We start from the raw sequence: 22,648 nt of genomic DNA on the forward strand, positions 1-22,648 counted from the left end.
CTGCAAAAAGGAGAGAGAGAGAGAGAGAGAGAGAGAGAGCAAAAAGAAAAGAGGCTTGTGAATGAAGCCCAGACAATAGAGGGTCACAAAGCTGTCACAACTAATGTCATAGTGGCACTGCTGGGCAGGCTTACAGAGGACTTCTTGTTTCTTGATTTTTATGGTGATCGGTAGAACGCATGTAGCACTTTGCGAACAGGTTTAGGACAAGTGGCAAAGAAAAGACTCCTCACAATAAACTCTTTTCTGCTGCATTGGGAGCATTATGCCCACAAACACCTGGGGTTTACTCAGAGAGGGTTGCAAAGGACTAAATAAATAAATAAAGGAGCAGAGCTATTGTTTTCAAGTTACACCCCATGTACCAAGTGGGCACAATAGTTTTCCTTTAACTTGTCAGAGGCTATGGAGTCTAATAAAGCCTCAGAAATGCTATTAGATACAAATACCAACATTTAAGGAATGTGAAGGTTGGGGCAGGAAAAAAACAGACAAAGGAAGTAGAAAGTTCTGGCTTAAAGCCTGTGCCACTGCGTGAAGATGTGGCAGGCGATGAGTCTTTCTCATGCCATCTGAGGCACATTTCTAACACAACTTTGAGAATACAGAGGAGAGTAGAGGTAATGGGGCCAGATCCTCAGCGCATGTAAACCAGTGTAGCTCTGAAGTCAATGGAGCTAGGCTGATTTATAGCAGCTGAGGATCTGGCCTAACAATGCTTAACATCATATTACTGAACCTCAGATTCTTATGGTAGCTAGGCACTCAGGTAAATGAAAGGCAATTGCATTAAAAACAACATAAAATCCCGACTCCCTGTTAATAATAAAATATAACTAGAAGGAGCTTTTACATTTTCTTTTCCTCTGTCCATTGGTGAAGTGTCTGTCCCTGCCGTCATGGATTTCCTACTTGGCAAGCATTTTGTGAGAGGTCACTCAACAGAGCAACCCCACAGAAAGAGTCATGAGGTAAGTGCTCCCTCACCTACCTCAGAATATTAATCAGCTCTGGGAAGGTTCCTTTTTGCACTCATTAGCCTTCCAAAAACAAACTGAGGGTGATCGATAGCATCCAAAGGAGTTGGGTCTAGGGAGAAGCCTTCGCCATTTCCCCATCCAAAACTGGCCACACTTTCAGAGTATTTCATAAAATCAAAATGCTATGTAAAGCAAACTTTCTTTAAATATTTTTTAAAAAATCATACTGTCCCCTTTGCAATGTTTCCTTCTTCCTCCTTTTATCTTCAGAGTCTCCATTTTTCAGTCCACACTTGTTCTTCAAGGTGCTTTTCTGATTTGCCCATCCTTTCACTATCTATATTTTAACTTCAGTTATCCTAAACTGATCAAAAAGTACCCTGAAGTCTTCAGTGAGCCAAGACAGACATTCAGAATTTGACATGATATCAATGGAATGTGTATAGTCAAAAGCCTCCGATATCACAGCCTGGGAGATGAATTTTCATGCAAAAGCATCAGAAAGCTCCCTTTTTAAAGTCTGAGCTGAGATTTGTTGTAAATGTTTGCAACAAATGTTTAAAAGGGTGTTTTATGTTTAAGGTTAAGATTAGTTTATTCACTGGGCAACTGAATTTTCAAGGTAAAAAACCAGACCAATCTCTCCTTTAAAATCCAGTTCTTCCAGGAATTTTTCCTACATACTTTGCCCCACTCCCTTCCTTATCTGAACCGTTGTCCTGTATCTTGTCTCGATTATCTTGTGGGCATACATGTAAGCTTAATGTCTGTGCACATGTAGTGCTTATCTTGTTTTGCCTAAATACTATAGATCTTATGTGCCTTGATGAAGCACTTATGGAGTAGATTTGTACAAACTTCACCTGAAAACCACTGTGGTCCATTGGTTAGGATGTTGGACTAGGAATCAGAAGACCAAGCTTCCTATCCTAGTCTCAGGTTTCAGAGTGGTAGCCGTGTTAGCCTGTTATCAGAAAAAACAACAAGGAGTACTTATGGCACCTTAGAGACTAACAAATTTATTTGGGCATAAGCTTTTGTGGGCTAAAACCCACTTCATCAGATGCATGGAGTGGAAAATACAGTAGGAAGATATATATACACAGTACATGGAAAGATGGGAGTTGCCTTACCAGTTCTGAACTGACCCTTCATTTGGTAAGGCAACTCCCATCTTTCCATGTACTGTGTATATATATCTTCCTACTGTATTTTCCGCTCCATGCATCTGATGAAGTGGGTTTTAGCCCACGAAAGCTTATGCCCAAATAAATTTGTTAGTCTCTAAGGTGCCACAAGTACTCCACGTTATCCTAGGTCTGCTACTGAACTGATGTGCAACTTCGGGCAAGTCACTTTCCCTCTCACCATTTTTCTGTTTTGTCTATTTGGACTATAAGCTCTTTGAGGGCAGGTATTGTCTCTTTCTATGTGTTTGTACAGTGCCTAGCACAGTGGGGTCCTGATCTCAACTGAAGCTTCTAGGCAATAATATAATAAAAATAATAATAAAAAATAAGTACACTGCCTCCATATAGGATTGGAGAAGATGAAACAGCCAGGAAAAATTTAATCTTTATATGTATGCCTGTTATCACAGACATAAGTTGTGCATAGGTTTATTATTGTAAGATCATCAGTTGTTTACCACATGCCTTGCCATTGCAACCATTAACAATTAAATCAGAACAGGCTATTTGAAACAATAACAAAACTTTTAGTTTAGATCATAGAAAATGCCACTATGGTAAAGGTAAAATTAGAGCAGTATCAGGTTGCTCATATTTTTAATAGTTAAAATAGTATATTTATTTTCTCCATTCTTTGCACAACCTGAATACTTTTTCATAAGGGAAGTTTTGTCCTTTTCTTCCAGGACAGGTTAGGTTTTTTTGTTTTTGTTTTTCTTTTATGTAAGCAATTTGAGGACATTAGCACTAGCATTTCAATGGGGAAAGAAGAATTGAGCATGGAAGCTCTTATGTGGTAATTTAACCTAGTAGGGGGCTAGCTTGGACTATTAAGTCTTTTTCAAAGGTTGTAGTTCAAGGCATCAATTCCTGGAGTAAAATTCCTGCTGTTCTGCAGATTCTGTAGCAGGAGAGCCATCAGCTTAAGGTCAAAGAAAGAAGATTTTTTACACCCTTAAGCAGATAGATCCTCTCTATGGACCTGATCCAAAGTCCATTGAAGTCCATGAGAATCTACTGACTTCTGTGGGCTTTGGATCAGGCCTGAAATGTGCAATTGAGTCAGAATAGATCCTGCTAGTTCAGTAACTTAAAGTCTCTGTACAATAAGTGTTTACTGATTGTCACAATTGCTGTACAGTGCTTAGGCTGGACAATGTTCAAAACATTTGGCTGCAACCCCAGGCTCTGAGGAAAGAATTAAAGGAAATTTGAATGTGAATTTCATATCAAATATGAGCATAAGAGGCCCTATTTAATAGACAGTATGTCATTTAGGGTTAGATCACTAGCTGGGGTAAATCACAATAGTTATATTCGTTTCAATGGGTCTATATTCCACCAGCTTAGGAGGTGGCCCATAATACTGAATGCTAATTTTGTTAAGAGTTTTACCATGAAGTTACACCCTGTGCCAATATGTTATATGCAGGAAATTGGATTAGTGGTAGAACTTCCCTAACATGATTGACTGAAGTTTTCTCTTCTGCATTTTGTTTTTCTAGAATTCCCCACACCCTTCTTTTCTGTTGAAACAGTCTGTCACCAAGGGACTGGAGTTGGCTCTTGAGTTTTTGGATATAACACAAGAGTAAGTCCACACTAGAGTTTTTGATTGTGCTGGAACTCAAGCTGCCTGCCTGCCAATTGACTTGAGTTAACTAATACAGTTGTTATAGACTATCTACAAAAGGTCTGTGTTAAGACCTAGGATGAACCGTAACAAGTAACAAATATTTGTGTATGATGTCTATGTTAGCATTTACAAGTGTTTGTCTACAGTAATGTCAGTTACCTTGAACTAATAGCTAATCAATTCACTTGAGTTACAGCACAACCAAAATCTCTAGTGTTGACAAGCCTGTGGAGAACTTTGTGAGAAACCTAGGTTAGGTTATTACTATTATGCAGATAATACACAGTCACTGTATGTTTTTGCCTCTTCAAACTCTGGGTGGATGTTAGGTATCTTGGCGTTTGTGTCGAGAAACTCCATGATCCTGTGGCTTAGAACCACTAAGGTTAATCCTAAATTATATTGTTTGAACCAGAAGGGAATTGGAAATAGAGAGCATTTCCTTGCAAGTTTATACGAAGTCACATAGAGATAGTGTGGGTTGACATCTAGTCATAGCTGTAGATTTGGGTCTGCCTTTAGAAGATAGTATGTCAGCTGTGGTCAGAAATTTTTACCACCATAAAAATGTCACCCCCAAATTATGATCACGTCTCTCACTTGATGATGCTGTTACATACCTGCCTTTGTGACACTGAGGTTGGACTAATCCAATATGATCAGTGGTGGTTACCAACTAGAGTGATCTTTCACCTGTAGGTACTTTGAGATTGTGACAGTTTGGTTATTGGTTGGATAGGATCCGGATAACTGCTGTCATTTGCACTTCTCTCGCTGCTTGCATGAGCATGAACTGAGATTAATGAGTGGGTTTTGTCTTTGGGATGAATCCTAGATATCCTTCAGAGCTGCCCCAGTACCACCCACCTTTCAGGGGTCCAAGACAAAGTCCCAAGTGCAACAGGCTAACCATGCTGGATGGTGTCCCTTTCAACCTGAGACTGACCAGACAATGAGTCTTTTAAGTAAGTTGAAAAACCTTTATATTAACATTTTTTTGCATAGCTTATTGATTTTTATTTATTGTCTTACAATGTAATGATTTTAAGTATATTATGAGTGAGAAACACAAGGCAACTTAGGTGTCTAGGTGTCCAGAGTTAGGCACCCAAGTCCCCATGCGCAGCACTACTGTGATCCATGCATCACCTGCATGGCCACTGCCTAACCCCATAGGCACCTAAACACACCTGACATGTAATTTTCCACTGTAAAAGTTCCCTAAGCGCCAAAGTTTCAGACTCTGGGGCATGCACACTGCTACCTCCCTCTAGGCCCAGATGCCTATCTCCGGAGCATCTAAGCCCCAGAATGATTTGTGAACCAGGGAAGATAGGTGTTCAGCTGCCTAAGTTGTATGCGAGGCCTGATCCTGTAGGTGGCCTCTGAGCACACCTACAGGATTGGGTTCTATTCAAAATCAAACCAGAGGAAGAAGTGGTGCTGCCCACCTTATCACTTTTAGCCCAGTGGTTAGAGCTCTCATCTGTGATGTGGGAAATCCAGGTTCAATTCCCTCATCCCTGCCAGAGGGGGGAGAAAGGATTTGAACAGGGGTCTCCCACCTCGTAGAGTGCTCTAACCACTAGGCTATGGGATATTCTGATGTGGGGCTCCCATCTCTCCTGCTGAAACTGTTCCACTTTGGATAAATAATTAAATGAGTGATTGGAGCAAAGGGTCCGGACTAAGGATCTTCCACCTCCCAGCTAGGTGCCGTGACTACAGAGTCATTCTTTCTTGGATAGTCTTGCTGAAGGTTTTGCAGGCTTGGGATCATAGGCCCTGAGGTGGCAACCACTTCCTCACACGCTTAACTTCACACACAGATAGCTCACTCATATATGTAAAGTTAAGCATGTGAAGCTGTGGTTGCAAGATTGGGGCTTTAATCTGTATTTATTTTTTAATAATGAAGTGACAAGGTTCGTTTGGCATATATGAGCTACCTTTCAAAAAAAAATTCTTCTCTCCCAGTAATACCAACATGAAACTTTGCCTTCTTAAGTATAAAGCAAGCATTAAATCAAACCCAGTATACACAGCTGATTATCATGAACTGTATTTTATTTTTTCAAGGGGTTTTGTAAGATTTCCAAGTCACGCGCATGCTCCTTCCCAAATCTCTTCCCACAAATAGCAGACAGTGTGACTTTTGCTGCTGTCCAGGAGCATCATCTAATGTTTATTCTTTCTGAGGTGAAAGGCTTGAGAAAACGTAAGGGCCTGTTCTTGTAGCCCTTATGCACTAAGATTCAGTTGAATTTTGCAAGAGTGAGGATTATTAGATTGGACCGGAAGGGGTTATCCAGTAGGGGTGGGTTTTTGATTCAGCTGGATTACTCACCAATGGCTAGTAGAATATTCCAAGTCTGTATCAATATCTAGGCCTTCCCTCTCCAACCTATACTCTGATTCTGGAAGTTACCATGTTGACTTCAGTGGGGATCCACATTGTGTGGAATACCTTGAAGGACTGGGGTCCAAATGTCCTAATTATTTTCTCCCTTCCATAGGACAGGGAGCCTATAAAGAAATCAAGATTAAATATACTATTTTAGCAAACATATACTGTAACTTTTAATGAATTCTAATCCATCACACGTTGAAAGAGGCAACCTGGATCCTATGCATAGATTTCAAATGATTGCTTCCATGTTACAAATAACATAGATGTTTCCTGTAATTTGACAGCTGTGTACTCAAATATTTCATACCTACAATGTTGTATTATAGTTTGTGGGATTGTTTTCCCACTCATTCACGTTTCCCCTCAGTAACTTAGCAATGACTAATCAAGATATGCACACACCATATTGTTTTACGTGTTTAACTAGAACACTGACAGATTAATAGGAAGGGTAAATAGCAGTGCACTCTGTCGTGGCTCAGTGTGGGCTCGAAGGATTGACTGCTGCCAGACTTTGTTGTCTTTGCACAGAGGAAGCTGCTGCAAAAGCCTGCTGGGGCAAGGTGACCTGGGTCAGGGGTATTTGTTTATCATGTCTATAGAAAACAATTGTCCTCTCAATGGAAGACAGCTTTTTGACGCTACGTGGCTCTACTGGTAAGGAAGCATTTGTACTCCCAGGGTGCTTACTAAAAATACAGCTATACCATAGTACAAGGCAGTGAGGGCTTGTCTATGTTGCCTTGCAGTTTAGACTACTGGGGTGTAAACAACAGTGTGCACAAAGGTGCTGCGTGTAATGTCCTGGTGTGGATGTTGCAAGTGCAAACTAAAAGGTTCCCAGTTTGCGTTAATGTAGTCTGCTTCCAACAGGATTCCATTAATGCAGACTAGGAACCCTTTTGTTCATTTATGCGGTGTCCACACGGGGGAGTTACAGCGCAACACTCTGGTGCACATTGCTATTTACTCCCCCATAGTCCAAACTGCAGGGCAATGTAGACATAGCTTAAGTGCCCTCTATCTACTGTTCTTCATGAAGGAGAGTGTAGGTTCTTACATAATGACTTTTCTGGTTCAGTTATTGCTTTTACTTGCCTAATTTTAGAAGAAAAGGAGAACTGCAGAGAGCCTTAATTGATTTTTTTTTATTTTAAGAAAATTATTATAAATTTCAACTTAAAAAATGCAGAGGCCAAATCCATCCCTGGTATAACTGTTTTTATTAATTATAGCAGCACCTAGACACCACATCTGTGTTCAGGTCCCTAGTGTTTTAGATGCTATAAAAATGCATAGTAAGACAGTTCCTGCCCTAAGGAGCTTGCAAGCTAAGCAAGACAAACACCAGGAGTATATTTATACCTGCTTACTGTATTTTCCACTCCATGCATCTGATGAAGTGGATTATATCCCCTGAAAGCTTATGCCCAAATAAATGTATTAGTCTCTAAGGTGCCACAAGGACTCCTCATTGTTTTTACTGATACAGACTAACATGGCTAACTCTCTGAAACCTGTCACCAGGAGTATTTCATAGGTGGGAAAATGAGTCTAAAAGAGATTAAGTGATTTCTAAAGGTTACACAGTGATTCTGTGGCAGAGGCGAGTTTTTAATCCTGGTCCAGTATCTTGACCACCAGACAGTCTTTCCTCCATTGACTTCATAGATAAATAGGGCCTCCATGAACCCCAGGGAGAAAGAGCGCCCCCTACTGTGTCTAAGCACAACAAAATGTTGACCAAAGTTCTGCTGTGGAGGAAGGTCTAAACTTTCCACTGGGTTATTAGAAAGGATTTTATTCTAGCAAAACCTTAGATATATGAGAATGTTGTCCAATTACCATGAGTGCCAGCCCCACATGTCAGAAATGGACCCTCAAAGGTTGCATTTATAGAATGTATATTGTTTCACTCCAGTGTGATTTCTACTCTATACAGAAAAAGGGAGGAATGTTTCTCTAAAATACACTTGTTAGGAATTCATGAGACTCACTATCATTTTTCTGAGTGTACAGACAGCTAGTCTATTCAAAGCCTGTGTATAACTCCCAGAACTGCTACTATCTATATGTGTGAACATCAGTGGGAAAAACAACCCTCTGTGCTAAAGCAATTATCTCCTAATTAAGCAAAGTGTGGAGTATTAACTCTCAAATAAGGGAGAAGGCAGTTCTTCCTCTGAAGGGGCCCAATTGCTCAAAATGGGCATAAATTACCCTTATTCTAATTTGGTAAGGTGTTCCATTAACTTTGCACCAATGCAAATGCACAGCATCAGTGGATTTGGCCCTAAATATCTTTTTTTTCTTGAATAGAATCAGTGAAGGAGCTAGTAACCAGTAACTGATGTCAATGGTCCTCTCCTTTTCAGTGCGTGCAGGATCACTTGGAGGCATCTGTGCAATGGAAGACACATTTGATATTTCTTGGGATGTTATATTCCAGTTCAATTTAAATGTAAGCCTAACTCTAAGGGAAAAATATATCCAGTCTGTTCCCAAGAGATATGGTCATGGGGAATTAAACAAGGCAGTGGTCTAAATTTATGTTGTTTGTATTTCAAGGAATCTGGGCTCAACCATGTAATAGGCATACTAGGTCTGTACTAACACCATAAGCACAACAGAACAGCATATCAAAGGATCTTTGCCTTTAGGAATTGGTACATAACACTACAGTAATGCAAAGGAAATACTGTGAAAATGTCATAATATAACTGATCAGTTTTTAACTCATTCTGACTAAAAAAATTGGAAATCTGTACAGGCACAGTGTTTTTTGTTTTCCTTTTATAGCTCATAGAGCAGCATAAGTTACAGCTTTTTCCTCAAAAATCATCAGCTTCTTACTGCCCTCACCTCATGAAGTGGCCTCAGCCAATCAAGGAACTGAGCATGATACACTTGGGACCAATCTCAACTAACCCAACTGAAAATTCAAAAATGGAAAGCAAAATATGCAATGACTTGTCCACAGATATAGATTTTGTGTGTGGGTGTGATGGTAGGTGGGAAAGGGAAATATCATGCTTGCCTCCAAAGACTTGTCTTACACAAAAAAAATCCATGCAAAAATTCTCTGAAGACCTACAAACTCAAACTGAAGCAAGTTTTCCAGTGTTTCATTTCACTGCAGATATGTAACACTGTAAATATGGGCCACATGCTTGGCTGGTGTAAATCTGCAGAGCTCATTTGCTTGCTGGGGGGCTGAAGATTTAACCCAAACATATTTGAAGATAGAAGTTGAAAATCAGTTTTTTTTCTTTTATTTGTTTGCCAACCACCAAGTTCAGAGTCAAACATTTTTTTCTTGAAGAGTTGATGACGTTGATTTCTGAGTCAATGTAGGAAATGCTCTATTTTAGGGATTAGAGAAGCCACTAGCTCATGAAAGGAACATATTAGAATTTGTTACCTGCCCAGCCATGATTTCATCAGTTAATTTTTTATACTCTTCTCTGAAATATAGAGATTTACATCTGTATGCTGTCAGGGTGCAATTCACTGCTATGCAGAGAGCCAGCCCAAATCTGTGTCACTTAAGCACTCCAAATAGATTTAGGTGTAACTAGTCCATTAGGCCCTTGGGCAAAGGTGAATTTAACCCCACTTATTTTGAGGCTCAAACACTTGATTAACTCTTTGCTTTACAGTTGTTTGAAAGTTGCATCACACTTTAAAATTACAGATTGAGATTGGCACAGCCTTTGCTTAGCTGTGGAAGGGAGGAAACCCTCCTTGCTCAGATTGTGAAACCAGCTCTCTGGGGTAGAGCAGAGGAGACTCCTATTGCACTTTGTCCTGCAAACAAGTGGGCAGAGAGAAATGGGAGGAGCTCTAGCTTCACCTCCTTACCATTCTCTGGCCAGAGTACTTGGCTGGGAGTTCAGTGGAGATGTAAACCACACCATGAAATGGGCAAAATAATTCACTTCCTCTCCCCCCAGCAGTGGGGAAGGCAAGAGAGATATGGTGAGTGAGTCACAATTCATTCTCTGGTCTGCTGCACCTGGGGCAGTCCATCTATATGCCCCCCCTTATTCAGGGCAGATTGTAAAGTTACAATTTAGTTCTGATTGTGCAAAAAATAACACATGCTTAGAATGTGGATAGTCCTGATGACTTCAGTGGAGCTATTTGTATGCTTAAAGTTAAAGGTATGTAAATGGTTGCAGGATTAGAGTTTAAATGATTTTGTCTTGACCAGCTGCGTAAAGATCCTCTCAGGTGAGTTAGCTGATGCAGCAGCAGGACTCTGCACCAGTAATTGAGATAGCTCTTTATTGAAATACATTCCTTTATACAAGACTTTGGGCTGAGGAAAGTGGGACCAGTTCTTGAGGGAGGCTTTCAGCTGGATAGAGTTTGGCAATGCTGCTGATCAACCAGCAGGATCCTATTAGCATCTGTTCATGATGAAACTGCTACTCTTCACCTAAGGTACAGTTAATGTGACCCACTGTGCTACCCCTCTCAGCCTCAGCAAGTGGGAGCTTTGCTGCAGCTAAGCTGTGTGACAGCTCCCTGCTACACCAGCTTGTCTGTCTTGCCAGCAAACTCTCAGGGCTCCCCCAGCCCAGATCTTGATTGGAGGTAACAATCAGTGAATCCCAGCCCCTGAGCTCCTCAGTGATATCTCTCTGCAGTGCACTGTCCCTGTCACTATACAGTCACAGAAGATATTAAGTTTGCTATTCCTTTAAAGAGACAGAAACAACAGCTTGTTATCTTGACTGCAGTTATCACTTCAATTCAATCAAAGCACTGGATTGGTTTAGATAAGTAAATCAAGTTTATTTAATTAAAAGGAGAGGTTTTAGTGAATTATAGTATAAGGGATAAAGATAGAAAGGATTACAAACAAACAGAAGTAAAAATACACTTTCTAATGACAAAAACCTAACTTAACAAGCTATGGGCTTCTTTTCCAGGTAGTTTCTTTACCCATCTTTCTTTTCCAGCCATGGCTGGTTAGCTTTTAGTCAGTCTCCGCACACAGTCCAAGGTGCTAGTTTTCCTTGCCTTCTCAGATGAAGGAATTTAGGGGTTTGTTCCACCTCTCATTATAGTCCTTTGAAACATATTCTTCTGAAAAGCATCCCCAGATAAAGTTCCTTTTCCCTGCTGAGTGTGGACACCATGCTGTCTGGTGCAGATTCCATGCTGTTCCCTGCTGGAGATTTTTTACAATGCAAATGATCTCTTCATGCAATCTCCCATACAAATCAATAGCTGGCTGAATTTGGCCACACCTGGTTTGAGATGTTGGCCTCTGGTCTTACTCTGGAGAAAAACCTGTTTAAATCAACGTCTCCTGACATAACTGGTTTAAACACATTTTAGTTATGATTTCATCTGCCTAATCCCTTGTGAGTTGACCCTACATACATCATGCACAAATATTAGTGAGCTATTTTCCAGTGACATGTTACATGACACCTTTTAGATACAGATTATAACAGTAGTGTGTTGAGGTATGCTGAGCTGGTCAGGCCAGCTGAAACTCACTGCTAGACACAGGGGATCCCATTGCCTTTTGGTTTAGGGGATACGTCTAAAGTCATACCCACCAGCATCAGAAACTGATGACTGAGGAAGAAAAACACATGTCTAATGGAAATAAAGCTCTATCACTGCCTATTTGCCTTTTTTACGGGAAAATATAAAGTTAACCTAACCATAACTGACTTCACAAAATATTTACATCCATACTTCTGAAGGATATGTTCTCATATACATTTTGTCAAGTGTATGGCATATGATATATATAAAAATATAACAAAGTTTGGTAATTTCAGAGGTGCCTAAGGAAGTTAGGCTCCTAACTCCCATAGAATTTGGGTGTTTAACTTCCCTAGGCTCCTTTGAAATTATCAAACTTTTTTCTGTGAACATTCCTGCCAAAATATATTCTTTTAATCACCAAGCATTAGCCAACCTTCTTTAACACAAACACACTTTAATTCAGTAATACTATCAACATCAATACAGTCATCGCAGAGCAGTGCACAGCACAACCACACTGCCAACTTTTAAATCCTACGTTTAATAATGTAGATTCGGGTTTTGCACCTAGCTCATGTGAGTGGCTCTTGCACCTTTATACAGGCCCATTTACTTTAATGGGACTCTGCAGGTACACTTGTCTACCAACACCAAGCTAGTCACAGTGCTGGGGCTACCATGATAATTAATCTTAATATTAGTAATGCAATATTGTCATATACTATATGCCAAGCGAAAAAGAGAATGCAAAGTTGATGACATACTCAACATTTATTACCGTATCATAAACACAGACTCTTCTATATTTACATTATGACTTAATCAAATCAACTATTCAATATACACTATAAAAATCACACACAAATATTATTAAAGGGTGGGATTTTGAAAAGTGAAAGGTACCTTCACATCTAGCACAATATCTATCCCCAAACTCTAGCTCATGTTAATGTACTTCTGTGAGGCCCTCATTCTGCAAATGGACACGTGCTTAACTTTAAGTATGTGAGTAGTTCTACTGAAGCCAAAAGCGTGATTCATTTGTTTGAAGTTAAGCATTTGTGTTTTTCCAGGACTGGAATCTAACACATTAACTTTCAGTTCTAGAATAACATCACCCTGAGTGCACATATAAAAGATCTGAAAATCACACTGTAGTGTATGACCTTAATTCTGACCTGCTAATTGAGTGTGAGGGCCGAGGCAGATCCTGGAAGATACCAGAGAAAAGTATACAGTAAGGGAGAGGGATGTGGGCAAAATCAGCTTGCAGGGGAATCAGGTGATATGGTTGGGAGTGGAATGACATATGTCAGGAAAAGGAAGGTGCAAATATAGAACAGGGATTAGTCTGGACTCTAGAGCGTGCTTACAGTTCGGATTTGAAAATAAATTTGTTTTGAGTCTCAGGTGATTATTAATATCAATATTAATTTTAAAAAAGTATTGCATTCTGCCATTCTTGCTGATATGGAGGAGTACTTTACTCCCAGAGTTTGCCCACTGGTGTAAAGTGCTACTCAACATGAGTAAAGGTTGCAGAATCTGACCCATAATTTAAAGTGCCCTTTTAATGTATTTCCTCTGTGTATGATAAATGGACTGATATAAAGTAGACTGCACTTAAATTACACATTTACCTAGAACTCAGAGCAGAATGTCTCAGGAGTGCAATCACAGGTAAACATTTTAGATAAATATTGTATTGCTGAGCAGAAGTCTGTTTTCATTTTAAAATATATTAGGTAGGATTTTTACCCCTCTTCTCCTTTGGTGAAAAACTTCTCTATGAACTCATATGTGAAGAGTGTAATTCAGCAGCTATAGTCCCCCTTCCCATTCATCTCTTTCAATCTGGATATAGTACAGCTGCTTTGTGATTTCATCCTCTTTCAAAAATCTGCAATGCCATTGGTTTGGAGTTTTAAATACATAATTAGGGCCTGATTGCTGTCCCCTTTTACCAATAAGACAGCCAAAGTCAACACCAGAAATGGGTAAAAGTAACTCCACTCCTACTACAGAGCACAGGCAAATAATATAGAAGTTTTTCTGCTACAGCAGGTTCTACTAACTCATATAATAGGATTCAGACTTGGACAAGGATAATATGGTGGGTTTTTCCCTCATTTTTTCTTTAGAGAGGTTTCAGTGACTGCATTTATTGCAGCATGCCTCTAAGTGAGAAGGCAAGATAAGTGATTTCTCTGTTGTTGATTGTTTAGGTAGCTGCATGGAATAGTGAGAAATGTGCAGTTAGTGGTATATCTGTAACCCTTCCCTCCAGTGAATGACTAAATTGTTTCTATGACATACAGTTCAGATGGAAGTAAAGCCACTGTTTGGAAATAAATTAAGTTTTCAAAATATCAAGATCTTGTCTGTTGTTTATAATTGTTAAAAAGGGAGGAAAAAGAGAGGATTTTTTGGATGTATATTAATGTTCCTTTAACTTAAAAATGTTTGGAAATAAAAAGAAGACACAATTTAGGAAGTAATTAGTTCAGAATTTCTCTTTTAAAGGCCTAGATCTATCTCATACTATAGGCCAGATCTACGCTATAGACTTCTGCCAATATAGCTGTGTGGGTCAGGGGTGTGAAGAAGTGTGATCCCTTGCTGGCCCACAGAGCTGTGTTGGCAGAAGTCCCTTGCATAAACACAGTTCTACTGGCAAAGCTGTGCTTTTCCCAGTATAATTTGTTTCATTGGTGGGGAGTGGTTTTACTATACACATACAAAACACAGCTTTGCTGAAATAAACTGTGTTCACCTTAGGAATTCCTTGCTAGTATAGCATACCAGCATTCCTATACCAATAAAGCACTCCTAATGTAGCTATAATCTTAGTATGTGTTCACTAAGGCTCTGATCCTGTAATTAACAGCATGAGAGCAGACTGCTCTGCCCCATACAGAAACCCAATAGAGCTATGCATGAGCACAGCAGTCTGCCCATATGCTCTCATATTCAGGGTTGGGGCCACAGACCCTGGTCATGCAAATACAGTTAGAAGGGGGTTGGAAGGTCAGGAGCCTAATAAATCAATTTTTTTCAAGTTAAATTTCTTAGCTCTTTTGAATTTTTCTTGCCATCACAGTGCTCTTCTTAGCAAAGATTTTTTTACTGTGTGAATTAAACATGTAGCTGCAAAATCCACAATGAAAATGTATGTGATGTAACTGTCCTGAAAAAAAAAAATTCTGCCGAAAATTTTGTCTTTTTCCAAAAAAACCCAAACCAGAACCCTGAAAACTCAAAATTTTCAGTGAATATTTTCAGCCAAAAACTGCTGAAAGCTGAAAAGTTTTAGAAAATCAGTCTTTGGGTGTTTGTTCCTTCAACAAAAAGGTGATTTTTTTTTTAAAAAAGCAGACACTTTCTGGGAACACTTTTATATGGGTGAAAACCTGATTTAAAAAAAAATAAGAATTTTTTTGACCAGCCCTACTGTGCATATTATTAAATTGGGATTATAAACCCTGGTTGGTTGTTTTCTCTTTTTGTTTTTTTTGAATAGGAACAACGGGTGTGTAGGCCAAACCATCTTTTTCTTATAAATCATTATATTTAATTATCTGCATATTTTTCTTCTCTCCTTCTAAAAAATACATTTTGGAAATCTATGTGCCCCCTCATAATTAATCACAAGAATATGATCATTTAATTCCTTAAATATATAACTCTTTCAACTGTCAGCTAATGAAAACTTAACTGAAATGCATATGCAAATAGAATGACAACAAAAATCTTTAAAAGTCTTATTGGTGTTCTAATGCTGTAACATTTGATCAAAAATTTCTTATCTGACTGTGCTAACATAGAGCAAAAACACTTCTCTTAAAGATTCAAGATCTGAGAGCCTGATAGAATCTGCTGTTTCCATAGAGCTAGGCCCTAGATTTCCCTTTAATGTAATTAAGCCTCAAGATTTATGAATACAACAGGCCAGAACTTGATCCATGTTCATTTTCAATTACTGCAGTGAAAGGGCTCCATCCAGATGTCTCTATTTACAGCATTCAAACAGACAGGACTAGGGGCCTTAGGGGGAGGGACCACAAATTGTCACACTTGTTAATTCTTCACTGGGGACACTCAGCAGAGGTCTTGGCTTTGACCCTTCTACAAAAGGCAGGGGTCTGCTGGAGCAAGTGCATCAATGATTAGGGGGCTGACCCTCTGACCTGCAAGGGTCACTCCCTCGGCTTTGTAGGTATTTGTGTAATAATGGGGGTTCATTCCTTATTTTTATTTCAGTTACAGTTCTGGGGCATAGAAAGAAAGAGGCTAGCTCTGATGTGAAAGACAAACATACATAATGAGAGGATCAAGCTTCCCTTGGCAACAGTAACTACTATGAAATGCTACAGGGGAAATACACAGTACTTAGTGACCCACATAATCAGGCCTATTTTAGTAGCATTGTTTTATTTTTCTTTTGAAGGTGTTTTTATGTTCCCAGATCTGTAATTTAGTTCAGCTAGGAATATTGGAACATAGTGTCTTTTCTATGTTTCCAGATAGAGTCTAGTGCTCTGCCTAGTCTTTTAATCACCCAAGCACTCGGTTGCTGGCATCATATTAAATACTTCAGTGTTTGTTTTTTTATCTATAGATTTTTAATTCTCATTCCATGAGACTTCTTCTGACAGATACAAGCTAAGTATTTTCTTGCTTCAAAGTGCATAAAAAAATTGATGTGTTGCTCCAAAATAAACCAGTTGTGCACAAATGACTAAATATAGTTTACTGCAGTGTGATCTACAGAGATGGTAATGAAACGGATTGTGTGTTCTTAAAAAATTGTGTCCTTTTCCCCCTCTGATGGTGTTTTTATTTTCTCAGCTCAGGAAAACACGGCTGTGTGATATTGTTTTAGTTGAACTATAACTGCTTATCATATACCAAATATGGTTCATTAAAACACGCTCTTTGCAGATTTTGTGAAAGATAGATTATTTCTTGAAATGACTGAAAATGCTCCATTTAATTAGCATTTCAGAGATTTCTTTCATTTGCTTTTAAAGCTCTACCTTTTCAGTACGGAAACAGGTTCAGTGAGTTTATGGGGATTTGAATGAACTTTGCCAGCCTGGAATGAAGAGCAAAACCAAAGGCCCAGATCATCCTCTTCACTTTTAGGCATATAGGAGAATAAAAGCTGTGGGAAGACTTCGCAGAAGTGGCTGGTAATGGGGATAAGAGGTGGGGAGAAGAGAGATGCCTTCCCTTCTAACCTTTTCCATTTGAAGAGCTTTTCCTCTGCTTCTCTATGGGAGAGGATGATCCCCCCCATCCCCCAACTCTTTCTCAGGTTTGGTTCTTCAATTTACATGCTAAACAGATCTTTTACTAAACATAGTTTTCTAGGCTGGCTAATCAAGGTGGAGGTCTGAGGCCTGATCCTGCAGCTCTCATATAAGCAACCCTTACTTATTTATAAGCAGTTCTACTGAAATCAGGGGGAGTAAGGACTACTCACATGACAGGATTTGAAGGATCAGGACCCCACCACATACCCAGTGAAGGCAACCTGATGTCTTTTGTTTGATTTTAATGGGTTTTGGATCAGACTTTGGGTCTTTAGGATGGGATTTTCAAAAGTGCCCAGTGTTGGCCTAATCCTGCTCTAATGGGAGAGCACTTCTGAAAACCCCACCTCTAGTGTGTGTAATAAATAACTGCTATTAAAATGATTATGGAATTGAGTATTCAATTGTGGGTTCTCTGTGATATATTGTTTTGTTTGGATTAGTTTTCTGCTGTGCTCTGTTTAGGCCTTTTAGAATTAACTCCAGCTATTTTTACTCTTTCTTCTTTTATGACAGCTCTAGTTCAATTGCAGGAAGAAAGACTGTTTTGGTTTTATTTTTTAAATTATTATTTATATTCAATATTATTCATGTAAAAGAATTCCTTTGGTGAAAGGGTTTGAGTGGTTTGTTGTTAAATTAGCATACAAAGCGACCATATTTTCCAGTACACAAAGCTATAGTTTTTCATTCAAATCAAGCTTTTTGTTGCAGAGGTGGTTTTAGCAGAAAATAATTATAAATTCTAGGGTTGCTATTTCTTATTCTAAATGATGATTCATAAAGACTAAAAATAGCTGGAGTTAATTCCAAAAGGCCCATACAGCGCAAAGCAGAAAACTAATTGACACCAAAAGCAGTAGTGCATAATACCCACAACTGAATACTCACTTTCAAAATCATTTTGCTAGGGCCTCGTGCATACCCAAGGCAGGAGGTATTTCCTGCCCCAAAGAGTTTATAATGTAAATACACACAACTGAAAAAGGATGGGGGAAAAAGGAGGTTTATTATCCCTATTTTACAGATTGGGAGCTGAGGCACAGTGAGATTAAATAATTTGTATAAAGTCACAGGTGGCAGAGGCAGGAATTGAACACATCTCTTGGGAGTCTTCAGCTATTACCTTAACCACAAAACTCCTAGCAGACACCCAAACAATATTTGTTACAGAGTAGAATATAATTTGCAGTGCTCCAACACTCACATGGCTGCAAGATTGAACAGGAGCCTAGAATAGCACTCCATCCCTCTGAGAAACTATTAAAGCAAAACACGGGGCTCATATACTCCCTGTAAGCGATAGCACCTTTTGCTTTACAGAGCCCTCCTCAATGGGCAATATCAAGACCACTGTCCCTCAAAACAACCCCTCCCCCAAAACACAGATTGTTTCTCCTCTTGCCCTCCATGTAGATTTTGAGCTTAGGGGGCTTCATGGTACCTGTCCTTCCTCCTTGTCTCTCCCCCGCCTCTACACACTCTGTAGAGACGTCTCCCCCGCTTCTACACACTCTGTAGAGACGTCTTCATTTGATTGAAGGTCTGTATGGGGGGCGGAGGAGGCTGGAGTTAAGGTAGGCCGGGGAGGAGTGGGTGAGGGAGAGCATAGCATTCCTTCTCCAGGCCTGTGGAAGGTACAGCTTGGGACTGTATTGGCATAGTCGATAGAGTACTATCTCTTTCATGAATGTCTCTACACACCTCTTTCCTTGGGAGCCACTGCATCCAGTGGAGTGTGTGTGTGTTAGAGAGAGAGCAACAGCAATGTCTAGAACCACAGCAGAGGGTGCAGCGTGTCTGTGTGGATAACCCTTGCCTTCTGTGGGTCCCAAATGATCCTTCAGGCACAGAGGAGGCTTTGGAGGATTGCGGGGCAGGGTGTGGATATCCACAATTTGGGTTAATCTCAGTGAGGGATTCCTCATGGGGATTTTCAAGTTAAAAGTTCCTTCCCATGGCTTTTCACAGAGGAGGGGATAATCTGTCCAAATCAGTTTTATAATGTTGATGCTGAGGATTGCTGTGCTCTTAACGATGCTGACCTATGGCTAAGGTGTTAAACAAAGGATCCTTCTGCTCAAGGTCGCTGATCAAGTAGGACTAAACCATCCCGTGGATCTGCTTGTTTGTTTGTTAGGGTTAGGGAATTAAGCTGGTATGCTCAGCAATATTCTCTCTTTCAGTAAAATGGTCTGTAATGTCCAAGGCACCAGTCCTACAAAGGCTTATGCATGTGCTTAACTTTAGGCATGTTGAGCAGTCACATTGAAGTCAATGGGACTGGTCTCGTTAACGGCAAGCATAAGCTTCACAGGATCTTGGCCAAAGGCTTTGAGTACCCTGTTGGTCAAGTACATAATTGCTGCTGCTACATTTGCTTACACAGTCAAATCCACCACTTACTAAAGTGATTTGAGATAACTTGAGTTGTATTGTTAAAAAAAAATATGTATTCTGGTTACCAGTCTGATTATCTTCCCTATAAAAAAGCTTGAAATTTGATTTGGTTTCAAATGAAAGCTTGGATTCTGTAGAAATCAGCAAAAATAGTGGCAAGACCTTAAAGTCACAAGAACTATACATTTTCACTGTCACTTCTGATCAAGGCCATTACATTTTCTGTCTTTAAGTGTTTTATCTTTTTTTCTTAACCATGAACAGTAGTAAAAACTTGATTTTTCCTTACACTGAACAATTTTGATCTCTTTTTCTAAAAATTGTGATACTTAATTTAGGTTTGGTTTTTTTTCATGTTGCTTAGCCTTAAGGTAACTAGCTTGGATGCATTTGACTACACTCCTAGATTTTTTCAGGCCTCAAGAGTTTACATTCCTCCTTTAGTTTATCATTTACAGGATGAGCTCATACCCTTGTGAAAATACCTGAGAAAACTCTCTTGGCTACCATAGGCACTGTGTGTGGATCATTTTCAAGCTAGCACCCCCCGCCCCGCCCCATTGCACTGTCCCTCTTCTCTTCAGATTTTGAATTTTTGTCTTGAACCAAAGTGGAGAAGGATAAAATGCAAATATGAAGCACTTTGAAGTGAAGGCAAAGACACCTGTTCTTCTTTCTCAAACAAACCAGACCAGTCACTCTGCCACAAAAGGTGTAAATGACTTCACATGCAACAGAAGGCAAAGGACATTTTATTTTCATGAGAGCAGGAAAAATCTTACATTGACCAGCCGTCCATCATGGCAGCCCTGCCTATCTTCCCAGGAAAATGTTTTCAAGACATTTATGTTAAAAAACTCTGCTATGTGTAAGGTGAGTGTGAGGTCCAATATTTCATTAAGTTACTGTTTCATAAGGCTCTTAATGGATTCAAGACAAAGGCCAAAACTTTGTAAGGTTCTTAAAAATGGCGTTGAAACAAATCAAATGCTAACTATTTGATAGCCTTTATCTTGAATTTTAGTGAAATGTAAAAGCACTGATTGGACTTTTTGTTAAGTATTTTTTTCTGACTTAAGTGAACTGTGGTTGTTCTCATGCTTAATTTTTTGAAGCTGTAATGTTTGTGAAAACAAAACCAACAAAGAATACTTAGAGGTACCCCTTTGCATTTTTGTTATTAATTTAGTTATGCTATTATGAAGATGAATTTAGTTGTTTGCTTTTTCTAAACAGGGCTCTGAGTTTGTCCGAATGTACAGAATTGCTGCATTGTTGAGACGCTGCTGCTCAATTCAATATTAAACCCTACACAAAAAATAAGAGCCTTGAAATTTAAGATACCCTCCCCCCGCCAAGTAATCTAACTTTTAATTGAGACAAAGTTGGAAACCTGGAATTTGTTTTTATTCTTGCAGAGTTTAATAAATGAGTAGCCCTCCACACTAGTTAACATTTAAAACTGTATGTTTTGCTGTGAGGTTTCAGACTAAGTTTATTTGCTGCCTAGGTAACAAATCCAGATGTGACACTTGTCTGTGTATTTTACTGAATTATGTGGAACAAGATGAACACAAACAGCAGACTGTAGTTAGCTAAAGTGTACACTCTGGTATCCCAGTGCGTTACCAGGGAAAATAAATATTGTGCTCCTTCATATCACTTGGATTTGGCTGGAAGTGAAACCAGAAGCTTGGCATTTAGCTATCACCAAGACACACTGTATGATTGCCCTTATCTTTAGTTGATCTAAGGTTGTTTTACTTTAGAAAGTAATTGCTTTGTGTATTGACTAAAGCATCATGACTGCAACTAGTTTCAGCAAAAGAGAAAATTTAAAGCACAGGGAAGAATAGGCTTGTTTGGGGTTGAAGAAAAATAACAGTAGTTTTTCCCCCCTTGTTATCCTTTGATACTTTTCATCTCAAGATCTGTTTTCTAATTTATTTTCAGTCACTTTCAAGTTTATGCTATTGTACTGTATAGCTGTAGTTACTAGAAGTGATGCAGTTGTTGAGATTGGCATTTTCAAAGGCTTTGTGTCAACTATTATAGTGTCACTGCATTTTGGAGGAGCAGCTCCATTTTCCGATGGATAAAGCTGACAGGCAAAAGTGTCGACACGGCATTGCTAAGTAGATGCTTTAGAAAAGATGTGTGCCCTGCTGTAAATAATCTAACTATTGCTGGTCTGTGGGATTTAATACTGTGATGGACTGAGATCAAATACGGTAGTTATTTAAAAAAAATACTGATGTTTCCTACATTTAATAATATATATATATATATATATATATTTTAAACTAGATAGTCTGATATGTCATTTGAGGGGTGTGATACAAACAAAACTCACACTGATTTTAATAGGAGCTTTGCCATAATAAAGACTGAAAACAAAATACAGCCTTCATTCCTCCACCCTAGCTCCCTCCCAAACCCAAGTAAACTGCTCTCCTCCAGGCTAGTGACTTGGCACAGCTGCTCCAACGTCTTTATTACAACTCATGGACTGTAATAGTAGGTAGAGCTTCCCTGCACCCACTCTAGAGATCTACCAATTGTTCCCTTACCATGCCCTTAAATTCCCCCTCTCTGGTGCTGCTACCCCTTCACAGGTTGCTCTAATCCCCCTCCTGTCTCACCTCCATTATGGAACTGCAGTGGTTCCATTGCATTTAGGGTCTTCCCCACTTGTGAAGGTGGGCAGGCAGGATTTGGACTTTATGGAGTATGAGTTTGGGCCTGAAAGAGATAATAGGTGATACCCTGGCCCCACTGAAGTCAGTGGGACCAGGATTTCCCAATTATTAACTGTGTCAGTGGTGGAGAGTGTTGTCCTATACAGGAGGAACTCTATACTTCCACCATCTGAAGGGTTATGCTGGCGAGTTTTCCAAGACTGAGAAGTCCAGTGGAAGGCATCTCCCACTGAGGGGATGAAATAGGGAAATAGTCAAGGGGATGAAGCACAATAGCTGACAAATGAAGTAGGGAGAAATAGTTTTAAAAACTCATGGTAGCTATTATGCAAATAGCTTAATTAAGGAAAGGAAGAGTTGTTTCCTCACAAAGATAACATGCATGTCTAAAGTTGTCTTAATATAAAACACTTAAAGGAAACTTAGGCTTTGGCTACACTTACACTTCAAAGCGCTGCCGCGGCAGCGCTTTGAAGCGCTAAGTGTAGTCAAAGCGCCAGCGCTGGG

At 39.5% G+C, this 22,648-nt stretch overlaps 1 protein-coding gene across 2 annotated transcripts in view; it reads left to right on the plus strand.

The window, feature by feature from the left end:
* The first annotated feature begins 20,218 nt into the window (after positions 1-20,218).
* Positions 20,219-22,648, plus strand: part of LOC123368410 — a 239,342-nt gene continuing 236,912 nt past the window's right edge. For both annotated transcript variants that reach the window (XM_045013182.1, XM_045013190.1), the window contains exon 1: positions 20,219-20,315. In XM_045013182.1, coding sequence (XP_044869117.1) covers positions 20,289-20,315 — 27 coding nt within the window. In that variant the 5' untranslated portion in view covers positions 20,219-20,288. The remainder of the gene's footprint in view (positions 20,316-22,648) is intronic.

This window comes from Mauremys mutica, chromosome 1 (genome assembly GCF_020497125.1).
Source record: "Mauremys mutica isolate MM-2020 ecotype Southern chromosome 1, ASM2049712v1, whole genome shotgun sequence".
Lineage (NCBI taxonomy): Eukaryota > Metazoa > Chordata > Testudines > Geoemydidae > Mauremys > Mauremys mutica.